At 42.1% G+C, this 25,257-nt stretch overlaps 1 protein-coding gene across 1 annotated transcript in view; it reads right to left on the bottom strand.

Annotated features, from left to right (window-relative positions):
• The window catches only part of LOC124622725, a 109,659-nt gene that overhangs the window by 59,580 nt on the left and 24,822 nt on the right, over positions 1–25,257 (bottom strand). The window contains exon 4 of the mRNA XM_047148516.1: positions 20,554–20,694. Within this exon, the coding sequence (XP_047004472.1) occupies positions 20,554–20,694 (141 nt within the window). The remainder of the gene's footprint in view (positions 1–20,553; positions 20,695–25,257) is intronic.

The following is a 25,257-nucleotide window of genomic DNA, read 5'->3' as shown; positions in this document are numbered from 1 at the left end:
AGCCATTTGAACCATTTGAGGTGGGGAGAGAGGAGGCAGGAGGAGATATACAGGAGAGACGAGGAGATGGAACGAAAGGGGCAGTGGGAGATGGATAGAGAGAACGGCAGGAAGGACAGAGAAAGAGAGGGGGAGGAGCAGATGGATGGGTAGGGAGGTGTAGAGAATATGGACAGTGAAGGGGGCGATGAGGATATTGGCAGACAAAACCGAGAGGATGGATGGACAGAGAGAGGGGGGAGGAAGAGAAGAATAGTGAGAGGGGCAGGAGAAGAAGTAGATGGGAGAGGAGGAGATGGGAAGGGACAGAGAAGGTGGACAGAGAGAGGATGGAATAGGTGATGGACTAGTAGAGGACTGGAATAAATAATTATCCGTGCAAGACCGGATGTCTTATCTAGAATACTATAATTAAGTACATCAACACATTTCGATACATGTAAAATACCTACAGCAAACTCACCTCGAAGAACTGCGATTGTGGCTTTCTGAAGTATCAATGTCGTGACAGTTAGAGCAGTACACCAAATTATAAAGATGTCTACAACCAACCAGCATCTGTGATGTTCGTACGTGCTAGTGCGATCAGCTTGTGTGTTTGTGAATGAATGAAAACATTTTTCAGTTGTAGTGATCAGACATTCTGCGTAATGGAAAAAAACAACAATTGTCAGTGTTTTAAGTTGCGCGTAACTGTTTGGTGTTCCGTTAGTCGGTTGTACGCCCAGTCAGTGTTGAATCTGATAATGACTGAAAGTTATTTTTCAGAACCAACATTTTGCCGTAAGTTTTGTTGCCTGGATATCCGTCAGAAAACGACAGGTTATCTCGCTGCTTCGCGCGCTCAAATGCCCCCGCATGACGACATCACCAGGATTTTTTTCTAACTTAACGGGCTGGGTAGACGGCAAACAGCTCTGTGCAGTGCTGACAAGATGACGCGCTTCAGTGCTGGGGACTCATAAATTTCTATATAGCATTGCAGACTTTTTGTTGACGTCCCGCAGTGATATGTAGAGGTATTTATCGTCGCGGTATCGGTCTCAGAATACCGCCACATACGTGCCACAGTACAGGCACCATATAGCTTCTGCGCCCTCGCCAGTTCTCAGTATATCGCCGCTCGCCCGTTGCGACCCCCTGTGGTGCTTACCCTTTAATACCACAGCACAAAAATCTTCTGCATGCTCACAGTAAGCTTGTCCAATAGAGCCAGGCGCAGTAGCGGCCACCATCCTTATGTGCCACCGACTCACAGGACACAATTTCCCGATATTTTGGGCGGTCCGAGTATCAGTAGACAAAGTTAGGGTTATACATTTAGTACAATAATTTTGAAAAATAAAAAAGAAGAAATAAAAACTGGTGTTGGGATAGGGGACAGTTTAACTGAATTAAAAAAAATTGTGAATACTCCGGTATTTGAAGATTAAAAAACCACAAAAATGAACCGACAATTCTGGGAAGGAAAACAATGTAATTAAGATAAACTGCCTGCCTTTTGCAGACTGTTTCGCAGTTCTTTCAGACAATCTGGTAAGAGCAGTTAGTGAAATAAATCTTCTGCAAAAATAAGCGAATAGAACTGGTCTAAAAACTTCAGCTGATGCAACAAAATTCGTGAGAAATATAAAAATAGACTGAAATACACAGAAACACCAGCAGGTAAAATAAAGTCGTGCGCCAATGATACAATTTCTGATACCAATTAGCGTGCTTCTACAGTATGGCGTGATTTTCCAAAAAACTAAAAATAAAAAAAAAATAAAAAAAAGGTTGGTGTACTCCAGGAATCCAAGAAAAATATAGGAAAGTAGTGGCTATGAAATGGTTCTCTGAACAAAGAAATACGATTTCGAGGTCTCTGTGTGTTTTGAAGGAAGTAAACCGCACGACTGCAATATATTTACAGTATGGCGTGATTTTCCAAAAAACTAAAAATAAAAAAATAAAAAAAAAGGTTGGTGTACTCCAGGAATCCAAGAAAAATATAGGAAAGTAGTGGCTATGAAATGGTTCTCTGAACAAAGAAATACGATTTCGAGGTCTCTGTGTGTTTTGAAGGAAGTAAACCGCACGACTGCAATATATTTACAGTATGGCGTGATTTTCCAAAAAACTAAAAATAAAAAAATAAAAAAAAAGGTTGGTGTACTCCAGGAATCCAAGAAAAATATAGGAAAGTAGTGGCTATGAAATGGTTCTCTGAACAAAGAAATACGATTTCGAGGTCTCTGTGTGTTTTGAAGGAAGTAAACCGCACGACTGCAATATATTTAATAATAACGACGTGCTGTGCCCTGTATTCCCTTCAATGCCCAAAAATTCATGTTATTACAGTCATCAAGATGAGCTTTGGAACTCTTGTTAGAGTTTTTATTTGCTTTTAATGAAATAAATATGGATCTTACCTTTTGCATAAATGAAATGTTTTCGTTTCATTTTTCACTTAACCTATGTTCCACTTTTCTGCAGATTTCGCTGTAGTTCAGTTAAGTTTGGTTTAAATCTTGCAGTGCAAATGATGTTACTCTGTCAGATGAGAGCAGCGTTACTTTGTGATAATCGCCTCCGTTTGTGTGGTGTCCGATACACTGTGGCACTGAGAGTAAGAAAGTACACGCCTACGACTTTCATGGATTAGGATTAGAATACTCTAAGCATAATACAGACCTTTGAGATGATAGTGCCATCTAGTGTCAACACCTGTAAGAGAACAATTCGCGTACAACAAAAGAAATTAAAGTAACTAATAATGGTTGAAAATTTTTGTAGTCACTTTATGTTATTTGCACCAGTGTGTGTAACTCTTGACCTGAATAATACTCTTACAAAAATAAAACGCGCAACGTCGAAAAATAATTAATATACAGTAATTAAATTTCGGGAAACTTTTGTCTAGGTAACATATTTAAGTGATTAACATTGAAAGATCACAGGTCAATGACGCGCGAGATAAGCTATTGCAAATTGGAAATGCTGGTCCCTTAACAACCGGTATAATCGCGAGAATGTCTATGCAAGCGTGCAAACTTGCATGCGGTGTGTTGTACAGGTGCCCGGTGTCAGTTTGTGGGATGGAGTTCCATGCCTATTGCACTTGCTCGGTCAATACAGGGACGGTTTATGTTGTTTATGGATGACGCTGGAATTATCGTCCGATGATGTTCCATATTTGCTCGATTGGAGACAGATCTGATGATAGAGCAGTCCAAAGCAACATGTCGACACTCTGAAGCGCATGTTGGGTTACAACAGCGCTATGTCGGCAAGCGTTATCCTGTTGGAAAACACCCCCTGGAATGCTGTTCATCAATGGTAGCACAACAGATCGAATCACCCTAGTGGCGTACAAATTTGCAGTTAGGGTGCGCTGCATAGCCACGAGATTACTTCTGCTGTCATATGAAATCGCCCCGTAGACTATAACTCCCGGTATAGTCCAAGATGCTAATTCAGGCGGGTGTAACATGAATGTGCGCAACGGAAAATAATAAACGCTAAAATGAAGATTTGGCCCTGTCTGACTACCTCCTGAAGCAGATCTTAGGATCTCTTAATTCTATAAATTACAATCTAAACATAAATGAATGATGAAGGCAATTAATCCTACTAAATGATAAACATTGTTCCTGCTTATATATTTATTGTAGATTAAAAACAGCCTTTATATTACAAAGTTTACATTTCCTAAGTAAAATTACTAATCAATTGTCCAACTCTGCCCCTTATTATGAGTGCGTGGTCTAATATCAATAACGCGAAATGACTGACATCATCTACGTACCAAACACTAGAAGACACTACTTTCAAAGATGATCTACGATGGTGTGGAACCTCAGTGGAAATAAACTAACGTGATCACTGCTGCTTAGCTTTTATAGCCCTAATAAGCGGAAGCAATTTGCGATGTCATCGTATGTACTGAATCTGGTGCGTCAGCGTGCTGGTTCTCGTACACGTCTGCGTCGATGGAAGAACTCCAGCCACAAATAAACTCTTTAAAACACGAGGACGGCAGAAGACGATCCTCTGACTAATACATTCTAATACTGTCTTCTTCTCTGTGTGTTCTACAGACGAGAAACGCGATCTCCCAGCCACAAGGACGGAGTTCTATTAACGTCTCAACGTAAAGTATACGCAGAAGAAGTGCTCTCAATCACTGAATGCTGTGTACTCAACGACGACTTCCAACCCGGAGGCGAAGTTCAGAATCGTATAAGTTCGCAACAGTACAGTGCCTAACTGTTCTAACTATAAACTCTCATGAGAGCGAAGACAGCAAGCAACTCCGTCTGCACCAACAAAAGCTGATGTTGAGCGACCGTCACACACGGGCACTCACAACAGAAGACTGCGTCTCTCCAGTGCTGGCTTCCCAGCAAGGCTTGGGTCCCCACTCTCGTAATTCCGAAAACGAATCATATTCCCGAAACCACGGAGTATTCTCCCTCTCTACAGATTAATCCGAACGCCGACCAACCATATTTTAATCTTTTGTCGTCCAGCGCGGAAAGTTTGCGAGGAAAAACGTATACTCGTACAATGGTGCGCTTCTGAGTAAAAGTACTTGGAAGTAACCCAGCCTGCGTGGTTTCAGAGGTGCTGCTTCTTCGTTCCTCTCACCTGCATCCAAGATTTTCAGCGTTTCCGAATCCTTCTGGTTCGGCTGCAACACCGACCGGTCGCGACTCTATTCTGCTCCAGCGCTTAGGTGCCAAGACGTCTGTCTTGCTGTTTCCTGTGTTTAAGCAAGACCAACACACCTGTGTAGGCCTTCCACCAAGGGCTTCAGTTCCGCCAGCTATTTCATTTCCACTGGCGTTCCAACCTCTACTAGTCTAGCAATCATTCATTATGCCGTTTTTATAATAAAGACACTCTGTCACCTTTCATGCAACAACCGTTAACAGTTATTTACAAGACGTACATGACAATGTCAGTCTCCTTTATATATTCATATATACGATGTACAGCCTATCACATGATACCTAATTGTGTTTGTAGATCACGACAAAGTTGTGGATGAGTGCTTGTAAGGTGTGAAATTATAGCCACCTTACAATAGGTCTAGTGTGTCTAGCACACAGACAGGATGTTGGTTGCAGATCCTCAACTGGCCTCTTTCTAACCACCGGATGGCCATTACTGGCATCAAGGCAGAACCAGCTTTCATCAGAAAACACAAGAGACCTCCATGCTGTTCTCCAGCGAGCTCACGGTTGACACCACTGAAGTCACAAATGTTGTTTGGGGACAGTGGGTGTCTCGCTCGGAGCTGTTCTAGAAGTAACCGGTTTGTAACAGTTCGTTGTGTCCATATTACTATTGCTGATCCAGTAAGATGCGCCAGAGCCATACACTGAGAACGATGGTCTTCGCTCTCTGTAGGGGCACGTGGCAGTCTGCATCCCAGTCTTTTTGGAATCATACATCACCGTGACCAGCAATCGTGTACAGTGGGTATGTTCCTGCCAAATCCTTCTGTAATATCACAGAAGAAACATTCAGACTTTCCTAGTCCTGTTACACGACCTCGTTCAATCTCAGTGGCGTGTCGATAATGGAGCCTTTGTCGCCTTAAAGTCATTCTGGGCTAACGTGAACTCAGCACGTCCAATCACAAAGGAAAGTAACACTCACGACGGCTACAGCGTGTACTTAAACCAAACTTGACTTGCACCCTCATAGGGCGCTACTAGCGCCACTCTTGTTGCGACTTGCGAGAAATTTGAACTGATATCATCTTTAGTGTATGGTTAAATGATGATGGCGTCCTCTTGGGTAAAATATTCCGGAGGTAAAATAGTCCCCCATTCGGATCTCCGGGCGGGGACTACTCAAGAGGACGTCGTTATCAGGAGAAAGAAAACTAGCGTTCTGCGGATCGGAGCGTAGAATGTCAGTTCCCTTCATCGGGCAGGTAGGTTAGACAACTTAAAAAGGGAAATGGATAGGTTAAAGTTAGATGTAGTGGGAATTAGTGAAGTTCGATGGCAGGAGGAACAAGGCTTTTGGTCAGGTGAATACAGGGTTATAAATACAAAATAAAATAGGGGTAATGCAGGAGTAGCTTTAATAATGAATAAAAAAAAATAGGAGTGCGGGTAAGCTACTACAAACAGCATAGTGCACGCATTATTGTGGCCAAGATAGACACGAAGCCCACACCTACTACAATAGTACAAGTTTATATGCCAACTAGCTCTGCAGATGATGAAGAAATTGATGAAATGTATGGTGAGATAAAAGAAATTATTCAGATAGTGAAGGGAGACGAAAATTTAATAGTCATGGGTGACTGGAATTCGAGAGTAGGAAAAGGGAGAGAAGGAAACATAGTAGGTGAATATGGATTGGGGGAAAGAAATGAAAGAGGAAGCCGTCTGGTAGAATTTTGCACAGAGCATAACTTAATCATAGCTAACACTGGGTTGAAGAATCATAAAAGAAGGTTGTACACGTGGAAGAATCCTGGAAATACTAGAAGGTATCAGATAGATTATATAATGGTAAGACAGAGATTTAGGAACCAGGTATTAAACTGTAAGACATTTCCAGGGGCAGATGTGGACTCTGACCACTATCTATTGGTTATGAGCTGTAGATTAAAACTGAAGAAACTGCGAAAAGGTGAGAATTTAAGGAGAAGGGATCTGGACAAACTGATTAAACCAGAGATTGTACAGAGTTTCAGGGAGAGCATAAGGGAACAGTTGTCACAAATTGGGGAAAGAAATACAGTATAAGAAGAATGGGTAGCTCTGAGGGATGAGGTAGTGAAGGCAGCAGAGGATCAAGTAGGTAAAAAGACGAGGGCTAGTAGAAATCCTTGGGCAACAGAAGAAATATTGAATTTAATTGATGATAGGAGAAAATATAAAAATGCAGTAAATGAAGCAGGCAAAAATGAGATCGACAGGAAGTGCAAAATGGCTAAGCAGGGATGGCTAGAGGACAAATGTAGGGATGTAGAGGCTTATCTCACTAGGGGTAAGATAGATACTGCCTACAGGAAAATTAAAGAGACCTTTGGAGAAAAGAGAACCACTTGTATGAATATCAAGAGCGCAGATGGTAACCCAGTTCTAAGCAAAGAAGGGAAACCAGAAAGGTGGAAAAAGTATATAGGTGGTCTATATAAGGGCGATGTACTTGAAGACAATATTATGGAAATGGAAGAGGATTTAGATGAAATGCGAGATATGATACTGCGTGAAAAGTTTGACAGAGCACTGAAAGATCTGAGTCGAAACAAGGCCCCCGTAGTACACAACGTTCCATTAGAACTACTGACAGCCTTGGGAGAGCCAGTCCTGACAAAACTCTACCATCTGGTGAGCAAGATGTATGAGACAGGCGAAATACCCTCAGACTTCAAGAAGAATATTATAATTCCAATCCCAAAGAAAGCAGGTGTTGACAGATGTGAAAATTACCGAACAATCAGTTTAATAAGCCACAGCTGCAAAATACTAACGCGAATTCTTTACAGACGAATGGAAAAACTAGTAGAAGCCAACTTTGGGGAAGATCAGTTTGGATTCCGTAGAAATATTGGAACACGTGAGGCAATACTGACCTTACGACTTATCTTAGAAGAAAGATTAAGGAAAGGCAAACCTACGTTTCTAGCATTTGTAGACTTAGAGAAGGCTTTTGACAATGTTGACTTTAATACTCTCTTTCATATTCTGAAGGTGGCAGGGGTAAAATACAGGGAGCGAAAGGCTATTTACAATTTGTACAGAAACCAGATGGCAGTTATAAGAGTCGAGGGACATCAAAGGGAAGCAGCGGTTGGGAAGGGAGTGAGATAGGGTTGTAGCCTAATTATTCAATCTGTATATTGAGCAAGCAGTAAAGGAAACAAAAGAAAAATTCAGAGTAGGTATTAAAATCCATGGAGAAGAAATAAAAACTTTGAGGTTTGCCGATGACATTGTAATTCTGTCAGAGACAGCAAAGGACTTGGAAGAGCAGTTGAATGAAATTGACAGTGTCTTGAAAGAAGGATATAAGATGAACATAAAAAAAAGCAAAACGAAGATAATGGAATGTAGTCGAATTAAATCGGGTGATCTTGAGGGAATTAGATTAGGAAATGAGACACTTAAAGTAGTAAAGGAGTTTTGCTATTTGGGGAGCAAAATAACTGATGATGGTCGAGGTAGAGAGGATATTTTAGACTGGCAATGGCAAGAAAAGCGTTTCTGAAGAAGAGAAATTTGTTAACATCGAGTATAGATTTAAGCGTCAGGAAGTCGTTTCTGAAAGTATTTGTGTGGAGTGTAGCCTTGTATGGAAGTGAAACATGGACGATAAATAGTTTAGACAAGAAGAGAATAGAAGCTTTCGAAATGTGGTGCTACAGAAGAATGCTGAAGATTAGGTGGGTAGATCACATAACTAATGAGGAGGTATTGAATAGAATTGGGGAGAAGAGGAGTTTGTGGCACAACGTGAGAAGAAGAAGGGATCGGGTTGGTAGGACATGTTCTGAGGCATCAAGGGATCACCAATTTAGCATTGGAGGACAGTGTGGAGGGTAAAAATCGTAGAGGGAGACCAAGAGATGAATACACTAAGCAGATTCAGAAGGACATGAAACGAACTATCCACATCGAGGCTAAGCCGTGCACGGCTCGTGTTCATGCCGTTTATTATTTGTCATCTTCTATTACTGAACTGCCGCCTCGTTTTCTTATTATACTTTTTAAGTCTGGTGCCATTAATCGATTGAAATGATCGTACGGCAGTGTTGGCCGGGAGACCCCACGCGGGGTGTTTGGCCGCCGAAATTGCCATTCCTTTTTAGCTGACGTTACTTCGGCGACTTGCCAGTCAATGATGATTAAATACGCACAACACCTAGGCATCTTGAGGCATAGAAAATCCCTGACGCCGCCGGGAATCGAACCCCGTGTGCGGGAAGCGAGAACGCTACCACAAGACCACGAGCCACGGACACTGCCTTCTTGCCTTACTTGCCATGGGCGGCACCAGCAGCGCGTATCGATACGTGCACTATCGTATCATCTCTGGAGCGACTGACGGTATTTCCGGGTCGTCGTGTGTCTGGCAGTCAGTTGGAGACGGACTAGCAGTACAGTCGGGACGCAGCAGCAGTGAAGCCGGAGACGGAGCGCCGGTGAGTCGCGGACAGCCAGTGCTCGCCGACCACTGGCGACACACATGAACTGTCTGACGGAAGGAGACTGGAGCGGGACGACCGTTGCTTGGTCGTTCGGTTGGTCGTCTCATCGGCCGATGTACATTTGATCCTTTCACCGTTCCTGGCCTGGGCAGTCGGTCGGTTGGCGCAGAGCAGCAAGGAAGTCTCCGAGGCGTGGATTCTGGCCGGAGCTGCTGGCGGTGTGCACGCGCTGTTGGAGTGTGAGGTGCTGCTTGCGTGTGCCACGAAGTTCGTTGCCCACCGGTCTTGGACATGAAAGTTGAGTCCTCACTTAACCTACTATCGAGCCTCAACTGTTTACATTTCTTCGTTTGTTCCTGGTTGTCGATTTTGGGAAGTACAACGTATGTGTATTTAAGTCGGCTAAGATTGCAGCTGTTTTCGTGTGGAGTTTAACTTAATTTATTCCCTGTTATTGAAGTTGACCAGCGGTATCTTCTGCCTTGTGGCCGTTGACGTTTCGGTTACCTGCCCTGGTCGTTGACGTAATTTTCGGCAGTGTATTTTCCTCGTGGTGTAGTTACTGTCCAGTGCATGTGTAGCTGGACAGCTGAGATGTTGTTGGTCCTTGTGGGCTCCAATATTCTGTGTGTCGTTGTATTGAAATTGTGTGGTCGTTGCTGGTTGTGTGGAGCGGAACTGATCTTCTTGATTGGTCGGCCGGCTGTCTGTTGGTTGGGTTGCCGTCAGATTAAGAAGTCGTTGGACAGGCTGCCTGTCTCACCTAAACGACACTTGGAAACTTCTTAAATTAATGTTCGTGTCTTGCCCTTAAGGCATGGGGTTGTTATTCTTTTATATGGGGCCTTCAGCTGAATTTTACATGAGATGTTTTAAGATAAGGCCTTCTGCCTTTTAAATTGAAACCCTTTTTGTATCCGTTAAACATATTTTGTAGGTATGTGGCCTTCAGCCGAGTATTAATATCTCTTAAATTAATGTTCTTGTCTTGCCCTTAATACATGAGATTGTTATTCTTTATAGGGGCCTTCAGCCGAATCTTGTATGAAATATTTTAAGATACGGCCTTCTGTCTTTTAAAATTGAAACTCTTCTTTCTAGGGTTTAAGCCATTAAATTGTTTGCTTAAGTGCGGCCTTCAGTCGAGTTTTAATATCTCTTAAATTAACGTTCTTGTCTTGTCCTTAAGGCATAAGATTGTTATGCTTTTGTATGGGGTCTTCACCTGAATTTTGCATGAAATTTTTTAAGATAAGGTCTTCTGCCTTTTGATTGAAACTCTCCTTATTGCTTAATATGCGGCCTCCAGCCAAGTTCCATTAAAATTAAATTTCTAAGGCCTTCAGCCTGTTTAGATTCAAGATTTAAAAAATATTTTTTGGGTGAAACCTCCAGAAGAACCTTGAATTCCAATTTCTTGCTTAGGCCTTGCGTCTTGGACTTTGAGTGTGGCCTTCAGCCGATCTAATCAAGGACGTCGATTAAAATTTTGAGTGTTTTGCATCCTTCTTGTAATATTGTGTGTTGATAAATAAGGTTTGTATGTTGAGTACAACTGACAGCAACTTATTTTGGCCCCTTTCCACAATCTAATACTCTCTGTCCTGCTAACCCAGGCATTGCAGAGGCTAGCCGTTTAGTTGTTAGTGTTGTTCGAGTTTAATGCTGTTACCTATTACGTCGCACTGAATTAGCCAATCAGATCGTAGTGCACACCGCATTCAAGCAGTCTGCCAGAGGCGGTGTCCCCCCAACGTGTCCTTCAATTGGTTTGCTGAAACTTGAATTTGCGTGCGCGACGACCTAATTGGCTGACTGCAATGCTGAAAACTCGGACACGGCGCAACGTATCGAGTTCACATCCTGCCCTGAAATACTATTACAACCTTGTAAGACTGTGTGTGACCACCTGGTATAAGAAGCAAGAACAGCGCCAGATGTTGAATGATTACTGTGGAGGACATGGAGATGCCGCTCACTAGTGTGAGATATCGGTATCAGCAGATGACGGAGTTTGGAATGCGCCCCATTGTGGGTCTCTGTTTTGTTAGCTGATCGAATCGTGCTGTACGCTCATTTGTGGGGCACTTTATGGTGACAAAGGTCAGACGTCGGACGTCAAGAGAACGTGCGGGCAGTCATACCCGCGTCAGTATTCCGATCGAGATTTTTGAGCACTACGAGGGAGGATCTCCGTACTGTGCACTTGGCACATCGTAGACACTTCACAAATGCACCTGCCGTTCGAGAACAACTAATGGACTCTCTGCAGCATTCAGTGTCATCCCACACTACTGGTGGGAGACTAACAGTGGCGGAACTTGGGAACTGAGAAGGTAATTACGCTGAACAGCCAGAGAAAGTGGTACACCTGCCTAATACCGCGTGGGGCTCCCGCGAGCACGCTGATGTGCCGCAACACGACGTGGCATGGACTCAGCTGATGTCTGAAGTAGTACTGGAGAGTATTGACACCATGAATCCTGCAAGGCTGTCCACAAGTCCGTAAGAGTACGAGGGAGTGGAGCTCTCTCCTCAACAGCTCGTTGCAAGGCATCCCAGATATGCTTCATATTTGGGGAGTTTGCTGCCAAGCGGAAGTGTTTAAACTCAGAAGAGTGTTTCTGGAGCCACTCTGTAGCAATTCTTGACATGTAGCGTGTCGCATTGTCCTGCTAGAAATTGCCCAAGTCCGTCGGAATGCACAGTGGACTTGAATGGTTGCAGGTGATCAGACAGGATGCTTATGTATGTGTCATCTGTCAGAGTCGTATCTAAACGTATCAGGGGTCCCGTATCACTCCAACGCACACACTCCACACCATTACAGAGCCTCCACCAACTTGAACAGTCATTCAGAGTCCATGGATTAAAGAGGTTGTCTTCATAACCGTACAGGTCCATCCGCTTCATTCGATTTGAAACGAGACTCGTCCGACCAGGCAACATATTTCCAACCATCAACAGTCCAAGAGCTGTGTTGACTGGCCCAGGCGAGTCGCAAGCTTTGTGTCGTGCAGTCATCAAGGGTACACGAGTGGACCTCCGGCTCCGAAAGCCCATATCGATGATGTTTCGTTGAATGGTTCGCTAGCTGACGCTTATTGATGGCCCAGCATTGAAATCTGTGGCAGTTTGCGGAAGAGTTGAATTTAAGTCACGTTGAACGATTCTCTTCAGTCGTCGTTGGTCCTGTTCTTGCAGGATCTTCTTGCGGCTGCAGCGATGTCGGAAATTTCATGTTTTATCGGATTCCTGATATTCGCGGCATACTCGTGAACGGTAGTACGGAAAATGCCCTCTCCATCGCTACCTCGGAGATTCTGTGTTACATTTCTCGTGCGCCGATTATAACACCACGTTCAAACTCATTAAATTTTGAAAACTTGCCATTATAGCAGCAGTAACCGATCTAACAACTGCGCCAGACACTTGCCTTATATGGGCGTTGCCGACCGCAGCGCCGTATTCTGCCTGTTTACATATATCTGTATTTGAATACGCATGCCTATGCTAATGGCTTTGGCACTTCAGTGTATAAGCTACGTAAGCTGCCATTTCATCATCTGAACGGAAGGACAGACTCAACATACAGGAAAGTCAAAACAACCTTTGGTGACAGTAAAAGCAACGGTGGTAACATTAAGAGTGCAACGGGAATTCCACTGTTAAATGCAGAGGAGAGAGCAGATAGGTGGAAAGAATACATTGAAAGCCTATATGAGGGTGAAGATTTGTCTGATGTGATAGAAGAAGAAACAGGAGTCGATTTAGAAGAGATAGGGTATCCAGTATTAGAATCGGAATTTAAAAGAGCTTTGGAGGACTTACGGTCAAATAAGGCATAAGGGATAGATAACATTCCATCAGAATTTCTGAAAGCATTGAGGGAAGTGGCAACAAAACGACTATTCACGTTGGTGTGTAGAATATATGAGTCTGGCCATATACCATCTGACTTTCGGAAAAGCATCATCCACACAATTCCGAAGACGGCAAGAGCTGACAAGTGCGAGAATTATCGCACAATCAGCTTAACAGCTCATGCATCGAAGCTGCTTACAAGAATAATATACAGAAGAATGGAAAAGAAAATTGAGAATGCGCTAGGTGACGAGCAGTTTGGCTTTAGGAAAAGTAAAGGGACGAGAGAGGCAATTCTGACGTTACGGCTAATAATGGAAGCAAGGCTAAAGAAAAATCAAGACACTTTCGTAGGATTTGTCGACCTGGATAAAGCGTTCGACAATATAAAATGGTGCAAGCTGTTCGAGATTCTGAAAAAAGTAGGGGTAAGCTATAGGGAGAGACGGGTCATATACAATATGTACAACAACCAAGAGGGAATAATAAGAGTGGACGATCAAGAACGAAGTGCTCGTATTAAGAAGGGTGTAAGACAAGGCTGTAGCCTTTCGCCCCTACTCTTCAATCTGTACACCGAGGAAGCAATGATGGAAATAAAAGAAAGGTTCAGGAGTGGAATTAAAATACAAGGTGAAAGGATATCAATGATACGATTCGCTGATGACATTGCTATCCTGAGTGAAAGTGAAGAAGAATTGAATGATCTGCTGAACGGAATGAACAGTCTAATGAGTACACAGTATGGTTTGAGAGTAAATCGGAGAAAGACGAAGGTAATGAGAAGTAGTAGAAATGGGAAGAGCGAGAAACTTAACATCAGGATTGATGGTCACGAAGTCAATGAAGTTAAGGAATTCTGCTATCTAGGCAGTAAAATAACCAATGACGGACGGAGCAAGGCGGACATCAAAAGCAGACTCGCTATGGCAAAAAAGGCATTTCTGGCCAAGAGAAGTTTACTAATATCAAATACCGGCCTTAATTTGAGGAAGAAATTTCTGAGGATGTACGTCTGGAGTACAGCATTGTATGGTAGTGAAACATGGAGTGTGGGAAAACCGGAACAGAAGAGAATCGAAGCATTTGAGATGTGGTGCTATAGATGAATGTTGAAAATTAGGTGGACTGATAAGGTAAGGAATGAGGAGGTTCTACGCAGAATCGGAGAGGAAAGGAATATGTGGAAAACACTGATAAGGAGAAGGGACAGGATGATAGGACATCTGCTAAGACATGAGGGAATGACTTCCATGGTACTAGAGGGAGCTGTAGAGGGCAAAAACTGTAGAGGAAGACAGAGATTGGAATACGTCAAGCAAATAATTGAGGACGTAGGTTGCAAGTGCTACTCTGAGATGAAGAGGTTAGCACAGGAAAGGAATTCGTGGCGGGCCGCATCCAACCAGTCAGTAGGCTGATGAAAAAAAAAAAGACTGCCATTAAAAACCTAAGACAGACGGCTATGTTTGGAGGCTGCTGTGATCTGGAAGCGTGGACTCCTGATGAGAGGCGTTGCGTTATGTGAGCGACCTGGCGAGAGGTCCCATTCTTCGAATGTTTTGGAGAGGAACCGCAGTCGTGGGTGGAACGCCATCGGGTGTGACGTCAGGTCAGTGCCAGTAATAACTGAGGGAAGTCTGACGAGAAGACGGTACGTCACGGATATCCTAGGAGCTCGTGCGTTACCTTTCAGGTGACAGTATACACTAGTGTAATTGACAGAACAATAACTGTACGATAACCACATTATCAGTTCTGTCAATATAAGTAGTACATTTTACTATATTGGGGTATAGTGATTTATTTGTTGAACAAGAGAGTTTGGAGGAAAAATGGAACGGTCTGTGGTAAGACCAAATTTGATGGATGTGGAAGTATTATTAGAGCAACTTTTAAAGAACTTTTTCTGAAATTCGACGGCACACTGTCTTCGGGCATCTTATTCTGAAAAGGAAAAGAGAAAAATAATATACAAGTTTACTATTGTTGTGTGGTCTTCACTGTCCATGCTACTTCATCTCTGCAGCTCTCGTCACCACAGCATAACTGCTGCGTGAACACTAAGTTATATACACGTTACATAAATAGCTCTGGACAACTCAAGCAAACTGTTACATTAATGTAGTGTTTCAAAATAGCCTTGATTTATGTCTCTTCGGCACTAGTGAACTGTATGAAACATAAATTGATTTTGATTCTTCTTAAAAAGAAAAATGAGCTTACCTACTGGAGGTATTTAAGTTACCTTTGGCCTCGACACATACTGAATAGTCTTGCTACGAACAGTTAGGAATGAGGCCGGGTGTTGTGTTGTCGGTGCTAATTTCACAGCTACGCGAGTGCCACGTAATTACTGAAAGATGAAACGGAGGGCAGATGGCACAAAACGGAAATTGTAGCTAATTGCCAATAAAGTATCAGCTGCCGCTCTCGTGTATGAATACATTGCAGTGGATGCTATTGCAGAGAGGAATTTGTCGCGAAACTTTTTACTGTGCGACAGCCTGGTAATCTGTAACACCAAGGCACATCCACAGCCGGTGCAACTACACTTTTGCTCGTTCCCTTGAGAATTCTGTTCTAGAAGCGTGTAGTGAATGATATCCACGACGCCAAATGTCTGTTGGTCATACACGTGCCATATTGAATCACGTTCTGTGTTGGCAGTGAAGTAATTTTCATTAATAACTCCGTTATACAATAGTGTGTCCTTTCACTTACAAGCAAATTGTGATACAATACTTTCCTTTTAATGAAACACCCGATACTGTCTTCTGCTGAGGATACAACAATTCATACTATACTGTCTTGCTGCACCATTTTTCATGTTGCAAGTAATCTTTTATTCCACAATCTAGATCACTGATACAGTAAATAATGAGAGTTTCCTGTGTGGATGACTCTCTTCAGATTTGAAGAAAATAATTGACACTTGGATTACCATTCCGTCTTAGTACGCCTGTGAATAAAATTTCGAGGCGTAACAGGTTTCTTCAGATCTGGAGATCACAGTAATTAACAAAATCGCGGCATTAGCTGTTAATTAAAATATAAGCTTTTACCACAGATACTGATCATGGTATGTGTCTTTCTTTTACCAAATATTGATAAAACTATTGGAAATAAACCTTTTGTCAAAAAAATATATGTAGAGAGTGCTATACTGCCTATTTTTCCTCCTGTCATATGTCAGACACTCAGCAAAAAACTGAAGATAAATACTGACGTACAAAGAAAAATCCATATATTTTCGTTTTTTTGAGTCGTTAAAATTTATATGACTTCCTGAACGTTTCGATATATTATTTATTGTAGAGAAAAAGTTTGATGTTAGTCTTATTACAGTTTTCTTATGTTGCTACTATGACAAATTGCCTCTTCATAAGATGCATCGACAACTTGGCTCAGCACATTTTTGAAGCAACTGTTTATAGAAGGCTGTGGTTTCTCATTGTTTTGCAGAGGACAGACTGTTGTATAATCTTCTTGAGGTCCTTTGTTGGCCGATCAGTACACCATGGTTTGCGAAAGTGATTCCTTACAGCATCTTCTGCTTGTTCAGAAGTGTGTTTATATTGGCACGAAGACAGATAAATCAACTTTTTTGTGGTGCTATTAGAGCCTTTAGTAATAAAAGCAGTCACAGACTGAGAATATTTGAAAATCCAGGAGAAAATATAAAGAAACATGCATCGAAAGGACTTCAATATATTCACACCAGAACAGTAGAAAATATTCGTCTATCGGCTTCTTATATAACAACAATGTTTAGAAAATAAAGAAGCGGGAGTTGTAATTCAATAGCATCTGCGTCTCGCAACACAACACGGTGCAGGATATTTCGACGAAGGTAAGAAAATGAAAAACAAGGTTTGGTGTCACACTGACGACGAGTTTGTTAGAAACAAAGCAGAAGTTCGTACTTTTATCGCCATAAACGCCATATGGATTGATTTTGTATAATTTAGAATATTCCAATTTGCACTAAAAGCATACTGATTTGTGAAAATATACAAATTGCTGTATTAATGAAAAACTCTTGATTGTAAATCAACACGGTGACGAGGGTATAGTCAATACTCGTACATGGTAGAAGCTTTATATGTTACTAACATCAGAAATCTTACATTGGCAAGGCATAACCAAGGTTATTACATAAATGTGACACTCAAATAGAATGGAGGTTTGTAATCATTAGTATTATAATTATAGACGCTCGTAAGAGGGGGCACTAGGCCCTTCCTATCATCTGGGGGCACTGGATTCGTATTTATTATAAAATTCTCGCGCATTTCAAGCAATGATTGTGTGCTATTCTACTGAATCACAGATGTTCAATGCCAAGTGCGATAGGGAATACTGTGGTGTGTTTTAAGTTTATTTCTGCTTACTCATTTTGAAAACAGGCAGTTTTTCCTGACTATTTTTTTTGCTATCCAACAGGATTTTCTCCGTTGTCCAGATTTTTTAAAATATGTCAGATATTTCATTTTCAATGACTAACTAAACTTAATGGTAAATAAATAAAGATATTTATTGTGAATAAGTCGTTAAGTACCACAGATTTAGACATAAGAAATACGTAGTTTCAGATCATTGCATCAAAATGGTGGTACTGATATTCGCTGTTATATTCTAAAAATATGCATTTCGTTAACAAAGTAATATACATAAGAAATGATGAGTGAGTACCCATCAGTACTTTGAAATTCACTATGTTTTTGTGAGTCCTGATAAATTTTGTTGTTAGGGAACTACACGTTCTCAAACCATCGTATTAACTTATACAAAAAAAATGGGATTTTCAGAATCGTGCACCTCTTACATTAATCCCTGTGGACGTCCATGACTATTATCTTATTTAGCTGCTGTCACAGTGTACCAAAGTCAGTCCCACGCTCTTGATGGAAAGAACGTATGGCTGTCTGAATTCACAGCTTACTCAGTAACGGTATACGCTGCGTTATTCATAAGCGCCTCCTGGGTTTTAGAAGACGATTGAACGAAATTACAAGACATACAGAAAAATGAGGCATATCAGCTGGGTAGAGCATCTATCCAAGTTTCGATTCGTAACATGCACCGTGTAAGTTGCACTAAGGAGTAAGGCATGTCACAGTATGAAGACAAATGATCCGCTCTGTATTGACGCATCGATGTCCGCGCCTGCAAATAGGCAACTTAGTAAACAAATTTCCAAAGCGGGCTGCGTTGCGCCTTCCCACAGCAGTAACTTCAATAAACTGGATGCGCGCGTTGACGTTTGCTGCATCACAAACGGCGCTAATATTTCACAGCTGCGTAATGTGAATTTAAAACTTACAGAGATGCCCTGTCCAGTTCTATGTGTGTGGTTTCTGTATGCAATGGGATTTTCACGCAGTCATATTCTGAAGCCCAATAGGCACTTATATCTGAAAGCAAACGTTCTCATTTAGTTAACACAACACCTTATTTTGGACAGTAGGTGGGTAAATAGTCCACATGATGCAAAATTTGTGCAGTGCGTCTGATAATTCTCCGAATCTCTTTTGACTTTGTACAACTGGGGAAACAAATAGCTGTTTTATTGGTATCCAATCACAAAATAGCAGTGAACTTCAAGTACCACGATCATCAATGTTTGACCACATTAAAAAGGTTTTAAGATTAAGGATTTAAGCCTGTCTACGTGAATAAATTGACTGCCAGTGGCATGGGGCAGCGATTTGCAGCCTGTTGTGCTTTGTGGGTGCAATTTGTAAATGACCGTGTGTCCTTCAAGAGCATTGTTTTTTGATGAAAGTGCGATTATCGCAACTCACGCATCAGGAATATGGTTTCCTGCTCGAAGGAAAAATCCCCATCATGTGCAAGAGTTGGAAAGGAACTCACCTCACGTTGTGATATAGACTGGGATATCATCGCTATTGCTGTTCTTTTTTTTCTTTGCAGACTGTGGGAAAACCGGAACAGAAGAGAATCGAAGCATTTGAGATGTGGTGCTATAGACGAATGTTGAAAATTAGGTGGACTGATAAAGTAAGGAATTAGGAGGTTCTACGCAGAATCGGAGAGGATAGGAATATGTGGAAAACACTGATAAAGAGAAGGGACAGGATGATAGGACATCTGCTAAGACATGAGGGAATGACTTCCATGGTACTAGAGGGAGCTGTAGAGGGCAAAAACTGTAGAGGAAGACAGAGATTGGAATACGTCAAGCAAATAATTGAGGACGTAGGTTGCAAGTGCTACTCTGAGAAGAAGAGGTTAGCACAGGAAAGGAATTCGTGGCGGGCCGCATCAAACCAGTCAGTAGACTGATGACCAAAAAGAAAAAAAAAAAAAAAAAAAAAGTATGCAGATTCTTATTTGGATATGTCGGAAACGTGGTTAATACCCCATGTCATTCCAAGCATGTGTGTCAATTTTTACCTCTCTATCTACATTATTCCTTGGTTTATTAAATTTTCAAATTTATACTGACTTTTGGATCACCCGGTACCTCAACTGTTTTGGGCTTGGTTTAGAAATACCTGGATATGAATATGCGCCCGTTACATCAGAGAACTTGCTGTGGGAAATGATCAAGTCCCATATGGCTCAATGTCAGTACAACACTAATGAAAATTTGAGCAGCAGTGTTGAGGAAGGCTTTCCAAGCAGAAGCGCTAAGCCACCCCGCGAGATGTTAATCAGCACATGGACGCACACACACGGATGTCTTTGTAAGGCACGGTAGTCCACAGACAAATCCACTTGGTAGATTGCTTTTGCTAGCAGGAATACCAACGGACAACACAATATTATTAATGTGTGCTTCCAGAGTTTCAGAAGATGACTGCAGGAAAACTACAAGACACAGGAAAAAATGACACATACCAATGGATTGAGCTTGTCTTCAAGTTTAGATTCGTAATACGTGGTGTGCTGTAGCTGCAGAACCCACCACAAGAGGACAGGTGTGTCAGAACATGACGGATAACCGAGTGATGCGTGCATTTTGCGTCGCGGAGTTCGCTAAATGTGGAGCAACTGAGACCGTCAAAAACGAATTCGTACCAAATGTCAGGTTAAAAGCTACAATAGGCAACGCAGTCCGTGCTTGGCACAACACATTCAGTGAGAGTAGCTGCTAATGTGATGCGAAAAAAAGGGGCAAGTGGGACTGTCAGCGGAGGAAGGTGCAGGGTGTGCGGGAACAATTCGCTAGAAGCCCCAAGAAATGGTAGTACGAATCAAAACACGGAGAGAAGCTCTATCCAATGACAAGCGTCGTTTCTGTAAGTGTCGTAGGTTTCGCGCAGTCGTCTTCTGAAACACTGCTGGTACTTTATGAAAGGGGATACGGGGACTTCTCGGGCACACTGTACGTTCTTCTCATTGTTTCCCGAAGTCGCAGCTGTTCGGCTGTTTCCGTCAGACTGCGCTCACTTAAGTGATATATTTTAACTGCTTCTTGTTCCTGTAAGAGTCAGGCAGCTGTACGGATTGTAGCTGCGGCAGATACGCAGCAGTGATCGCCGCGTGCCGCCGCTGGTCACAGAGAGCCGAGGTCGACCGAGACGAGATCTAGCGGCGAGTGTGGGCAGCTCGGGAAGCGCGCGCCACAGCCCCCCCGCCGGCCCGCCTCCTCCGCCTCCAGGTACGCCACCGGCAGCTCCGCGTCTGCAGATGTCGACGGCCTGCGCCAGGAAGCCACACCGCTTATCAGTTTTGCTCGGTCGCAATCGGTGACAAACAGTAGTGCGGCCACCACTTTATTTATTTATTAATTGTTCCGTCAGACCAAATTAAGGAGAAGTCTCCATGGTCATGGAACGAGTCAATACATGAAATTATAACACGATTGTAGAAACAGATAAAATGAAATATAAACAAAAACATATTCAGACAACAAGTCGTAAGTTTAATTAAAGAAAATCAACAATGTAACACTGGAATTTGCTTAATTTTTTAGCTCTTCCAGGAGCTCCTCGACAGAATAGAAGGAGTGAGCCATGAGGAAACTCTTCAGTTTAGACTTAAAAGAGTTTGGGCTACTGCTAAGATTTTTGAGTTCTTGTGGTAGCTTATTGAAAATGGATGCAGCGGAATACTGCACTCCTTTCTGCACAAGAGTCAAGGAAGTGCATTCCACATGCAGATTGGATTTCTGCCTAGTATTAACTGAGTGAAAGCTGCTAACTCTTGGGAATAGGCTAATATTGCTAACAACAAACGACATTAAAGAAAATATATACTGTGAGGGCAATGTCAGAATTCTCAGACTATTGAAAAGGGGTCGACAAGAGGTTCTCGAACTTACACCACATATAGCTCGAACAGCCCGTTTTTGAGCCAAAAATACCCCTTTTGAATCAGAAGAATTACCCCAAAAAATAATACCATACGACATAAGCGTATGAAAATATGCGAAGTAGACTACTTTTCGTGTTGAAGTGTCACTTATTTCAGATACTGTTCTAATGGTAAATAAAGCAGCATTTAGTTTCTGAACAAGATCCTGGACATGGGCTTTCCACAACAGCTTACTATCTATCTGAACGCCTAGGAACTTGAACTGTTCCGTCTCGCTTATAATATGCCCATTACGTCTGATCAAAATATCCGTTCTTTTTGAATTGTGAGTTAGAAACTGTAAAAACTGAGTCTTACTGTGATTTAGCATCAAATTATTTTCCACAAGCCACAAACTTATTTCATGAACTACATTACTTGATACTATTTCAGTATTACACACAAGATCCTTCACTACCAAGCTGGTGTCATCAGCAAACAGAAACAGTATAGACAGTAAAAACTGTAATACTAGAAGGCCTATCATTTATATAAATAAGAAACAGCAGTGGCCCCAGCACCGACCCTTGGGGAACACCCCACTTAACAGTGCCCCATTGGGACTGAACATCACTACCACTCTCAATATTGCGGAGAATTACCTTCTGCTTTCTGTTCTTAAAGTAAGAGGCTAACCAATTGTAAGCTACTCCCCTTACTCCATAATGGTCCAACTTCTGCAGTAATAATTTGTGCTCAACACAGTCAAAAGCCTTCGTTAAATCAAAGAAAACACTTAGCGTTCGCAACCTTTTATTTAATTCGTCCAAAACCTCACAGACAAAAGAGAATATAGCATTTTCAGTTGTTAAACCATTTCTAAAACCAAACTGAACATTTGACAGCAAATTATGTGAATTTAAATGCTCCAGTAACCTTGTATATACAACCTTCTCGATAACTTTAGCAAACACCGATAGCATAGAAATAGGTCTAAAATTGTCAACATTATCCCTGTCTCCCTTTTTATAAATTGGCTTCACTACCGAGTACTACCGAGTACTGAAAGACTTTCACTAATCTTTGATTGCTACTTTACAGTAGCTTACTACAACAGTAAATGGAACACCAGAGCTGGCACTTGGACTGTTCCTGACAATCGTTCATAAAAAGCTGAGAGACCGTGATAGACTGAAACTACACTGATGACTCCAAGCATTATGACCCTGCCCAAAGCGAGACTGGATGCTACCTGTTGGCACTGTGGCCACACGACAAGGAAGGAAAGTACGCTGCCTGTCAAAAAACGTCAGGTGCCCAGAGGGGAAGAAGAAAACAAAATGAAATGTCACGGGTTGAGAAAGCATGTGATGTTATTTCAGTGAAAACAATACCGAGGCAAATTTATAAAGCATGGCACTATGCGCCCCCTTATCTGACATTGCTTCTCTCTGGCCTGGGTGCATACTCTGATACGGTTGGGAAGCACGTCATAAAGCCGTTACGTCCTCTCCTGAGCCAAGCTACCTCGCAACCATTGTAACTGGTCTTCGGTATCGTGTATATTATAGCTCAGAAACAGTGTTGACGAGATAACTGGTCCCACACATGTTCTCTTCGAGAGAATCTTGGCAATCTTACTGGTCACGGGAGTATCTCAACACGACGGAGAGACACGTGTCATGTGTGGACGAGAACTGTCCTGTTAAAAAATGGCGCCATGTTACTGTCGCATGAGATGTAACAAATCAGGTGGCAGGATGTTCGTGATGGACACTTGTGCCGTCAGAGATCCGTCAGTCTGTACCAGCCCTGACTTCAAGTCGTTCCCAACTGTTTCTTATCTCATGACGCCAGGAATAATATCACTGTTCCTCTCCAAAACACTTGAAGAGTCGGATCTATTCCCAGGTCACCATCTTACGCGCCGTTGATGGTCGTCCGAGGCAGTGCAGATATGCAGTTCATCCTGAACCCAACGCGGCGCCATTCACAGCTACGCTTGCCAGACATGGCAGCAGTTCAACCGCAGCAGGCTTACAAAAAGTCTATGTGTATAATTCCCTAGTCCAGTTGCTTCTAGTCTCTGACCAATGTCGTAGGATGACGCGGAATGTTGCATGGAATCCATTACTTGTTATCCGATGGCAGGTGGAGATGTGGAAGGGTTACACTATGCTTCATGGACAATTCAGTGATCCTCCCTTATGGTGGTCAGACGTGGTCGCTGTTTCGAGCAGGAATCTACAGATACTAGTTTTTGAATGCCGGCCCCTATTTAGACCGCAACCGAGGTTGGAATCTTCCTACAAGTCGGTCAGGGGGCCTGGAACTGGTAGCCCAATAAAATAACAGTTTGGAATTTAGACGGCTGGAAGGTGTTTGATTTGACATTCTGTACTGAACAGCCGAGTTCCGCGACCATCTTTGAAAAGATGAACATACAGAAACACACCATGAAGCTGGTGGTCATAATACTTAATCTCATCAGCGGATTTTTGTGCAAGTGCTGCTCCACAGGTCACATGTATTTGAAAAAGCCAATAGCTGCTGATAATTTTTTTTTATTTTGTGTTCTCTGCTCACCTTCAGGTATTAATGTTATTGAAAGCAACGTGGTGTTGTGCACTAACGAACACAAAATGAGGCGCTTACGGGAAAGGAAGGAAAGCTATGGGGACCTTATGAACATAGATTTGTAATAAATCCCAAACCAGTAATGCTTTGAGTTAAACAAACTTTTTAAAATAATACTTATGACTGACTATTGTGTGGATTGTAAACATAACTTATGTCTGTCCTCTGCTCACCTTCAGGTATTAATGTTATTGAAAGCAACGTGGTGTTGTGCACTAACGAACACAAAATGAGGCGCTTACAGGAAAGGAAGGAAAGCTATGGGGACCATATGAACATAGATTTGTAATAAATCCCAAACCAGTAATGCTTTGAGTTAAACAAACTTTTTAAAATAATACTTATGACTGACTATTGTGTGGATTGTAAACATAACTTATGTCCGCAAGCGCAAGCTGTTTACACACATCCGGAGATATTAAAGTGTTATACACAACTTTAAGCCATAGGGACGCTGGAGCTCTGTCAGTAGGCTAGCACCTGCTCTGAATTCTCGTTTGCCGAAGTCGGATCTCATAATTTAGATTAGACAAAGAGACCACATTTTAATGTAACGTAGTCTGCTACATTTTTGACAAATTCTCTTAATTACAACTTTCTGTTATATTTACTGAGACAGATTCTGTAAAATATTTTTGCTTTATTTTTCAACATTAGGAAGTGAAATCAAGTCCTCACATCTTGCATACTGTTAAGTGTTTGTCGTATAATACGCTTATCAAATTTACGTTAGTATATCACAATTTTACTGTATATTAACGTGTTACAGTTCTCAATGTGCTATGCGTTGCAGTGTGTACATGTGAAAGCACAGAACGACAAATTCACTGATTTTATACGAAAAATTATATACTCTGCCTCGTATGCGATACACAATTGAGAGTTATACTATGGAGCGAAGATTCCAGTGGATAAATGTTCTAGAAATGTCATCGCGTCACTGTGTGGCAGCTTAAGGTAACTTCTGTTGACGTAAACGAAAATGAATGAATCAAACGTAACAGGATGACTCACAAGGAACTCCGAGAGTGCCAGTTCACAAAAGGCCAGTGATATTTATGGCATTTGATGCCCCACATATTGCCTACCATGCTACCACAGGACTGGCTGCTAATGACAACACGGGCTCGACTGTAGATATCCAATTGTGAGCACACCATGAGGCGACGGAGAGTGGTTGAACTGCTTAGTCGACAAGTAACTCACAACAGTGGTACAATCATAGAAGTGTTTTAGCAGAACACAGGTAACGATAAGAAAAGCAAACATTACATTACATCTACAACAACAGTTACGAATTTGACATTTCGTCAGAGTGCAACCCAAGGAAT

Source organism: Schistocerca americana, chromosome 7 (genome assembly GCF_021461395.2).
Source record: "Schistocerca americana isolate TAMUIC-IGC-003095 chromosome 7, iqSchAmer2.1, whole genome shotgun sequence".
Lineage (NCBI taxonomy): Eukaryota > Metazoa > Arthropoda > Insecta > Orthoptera > Acrididae > Schistocerca > Schistocerca americana.
The sequence above is the reverse complement of the archived record's forward strand: the minus strand, read 5'-3'. Positions and strand labels throughout refer to the sequence as shown.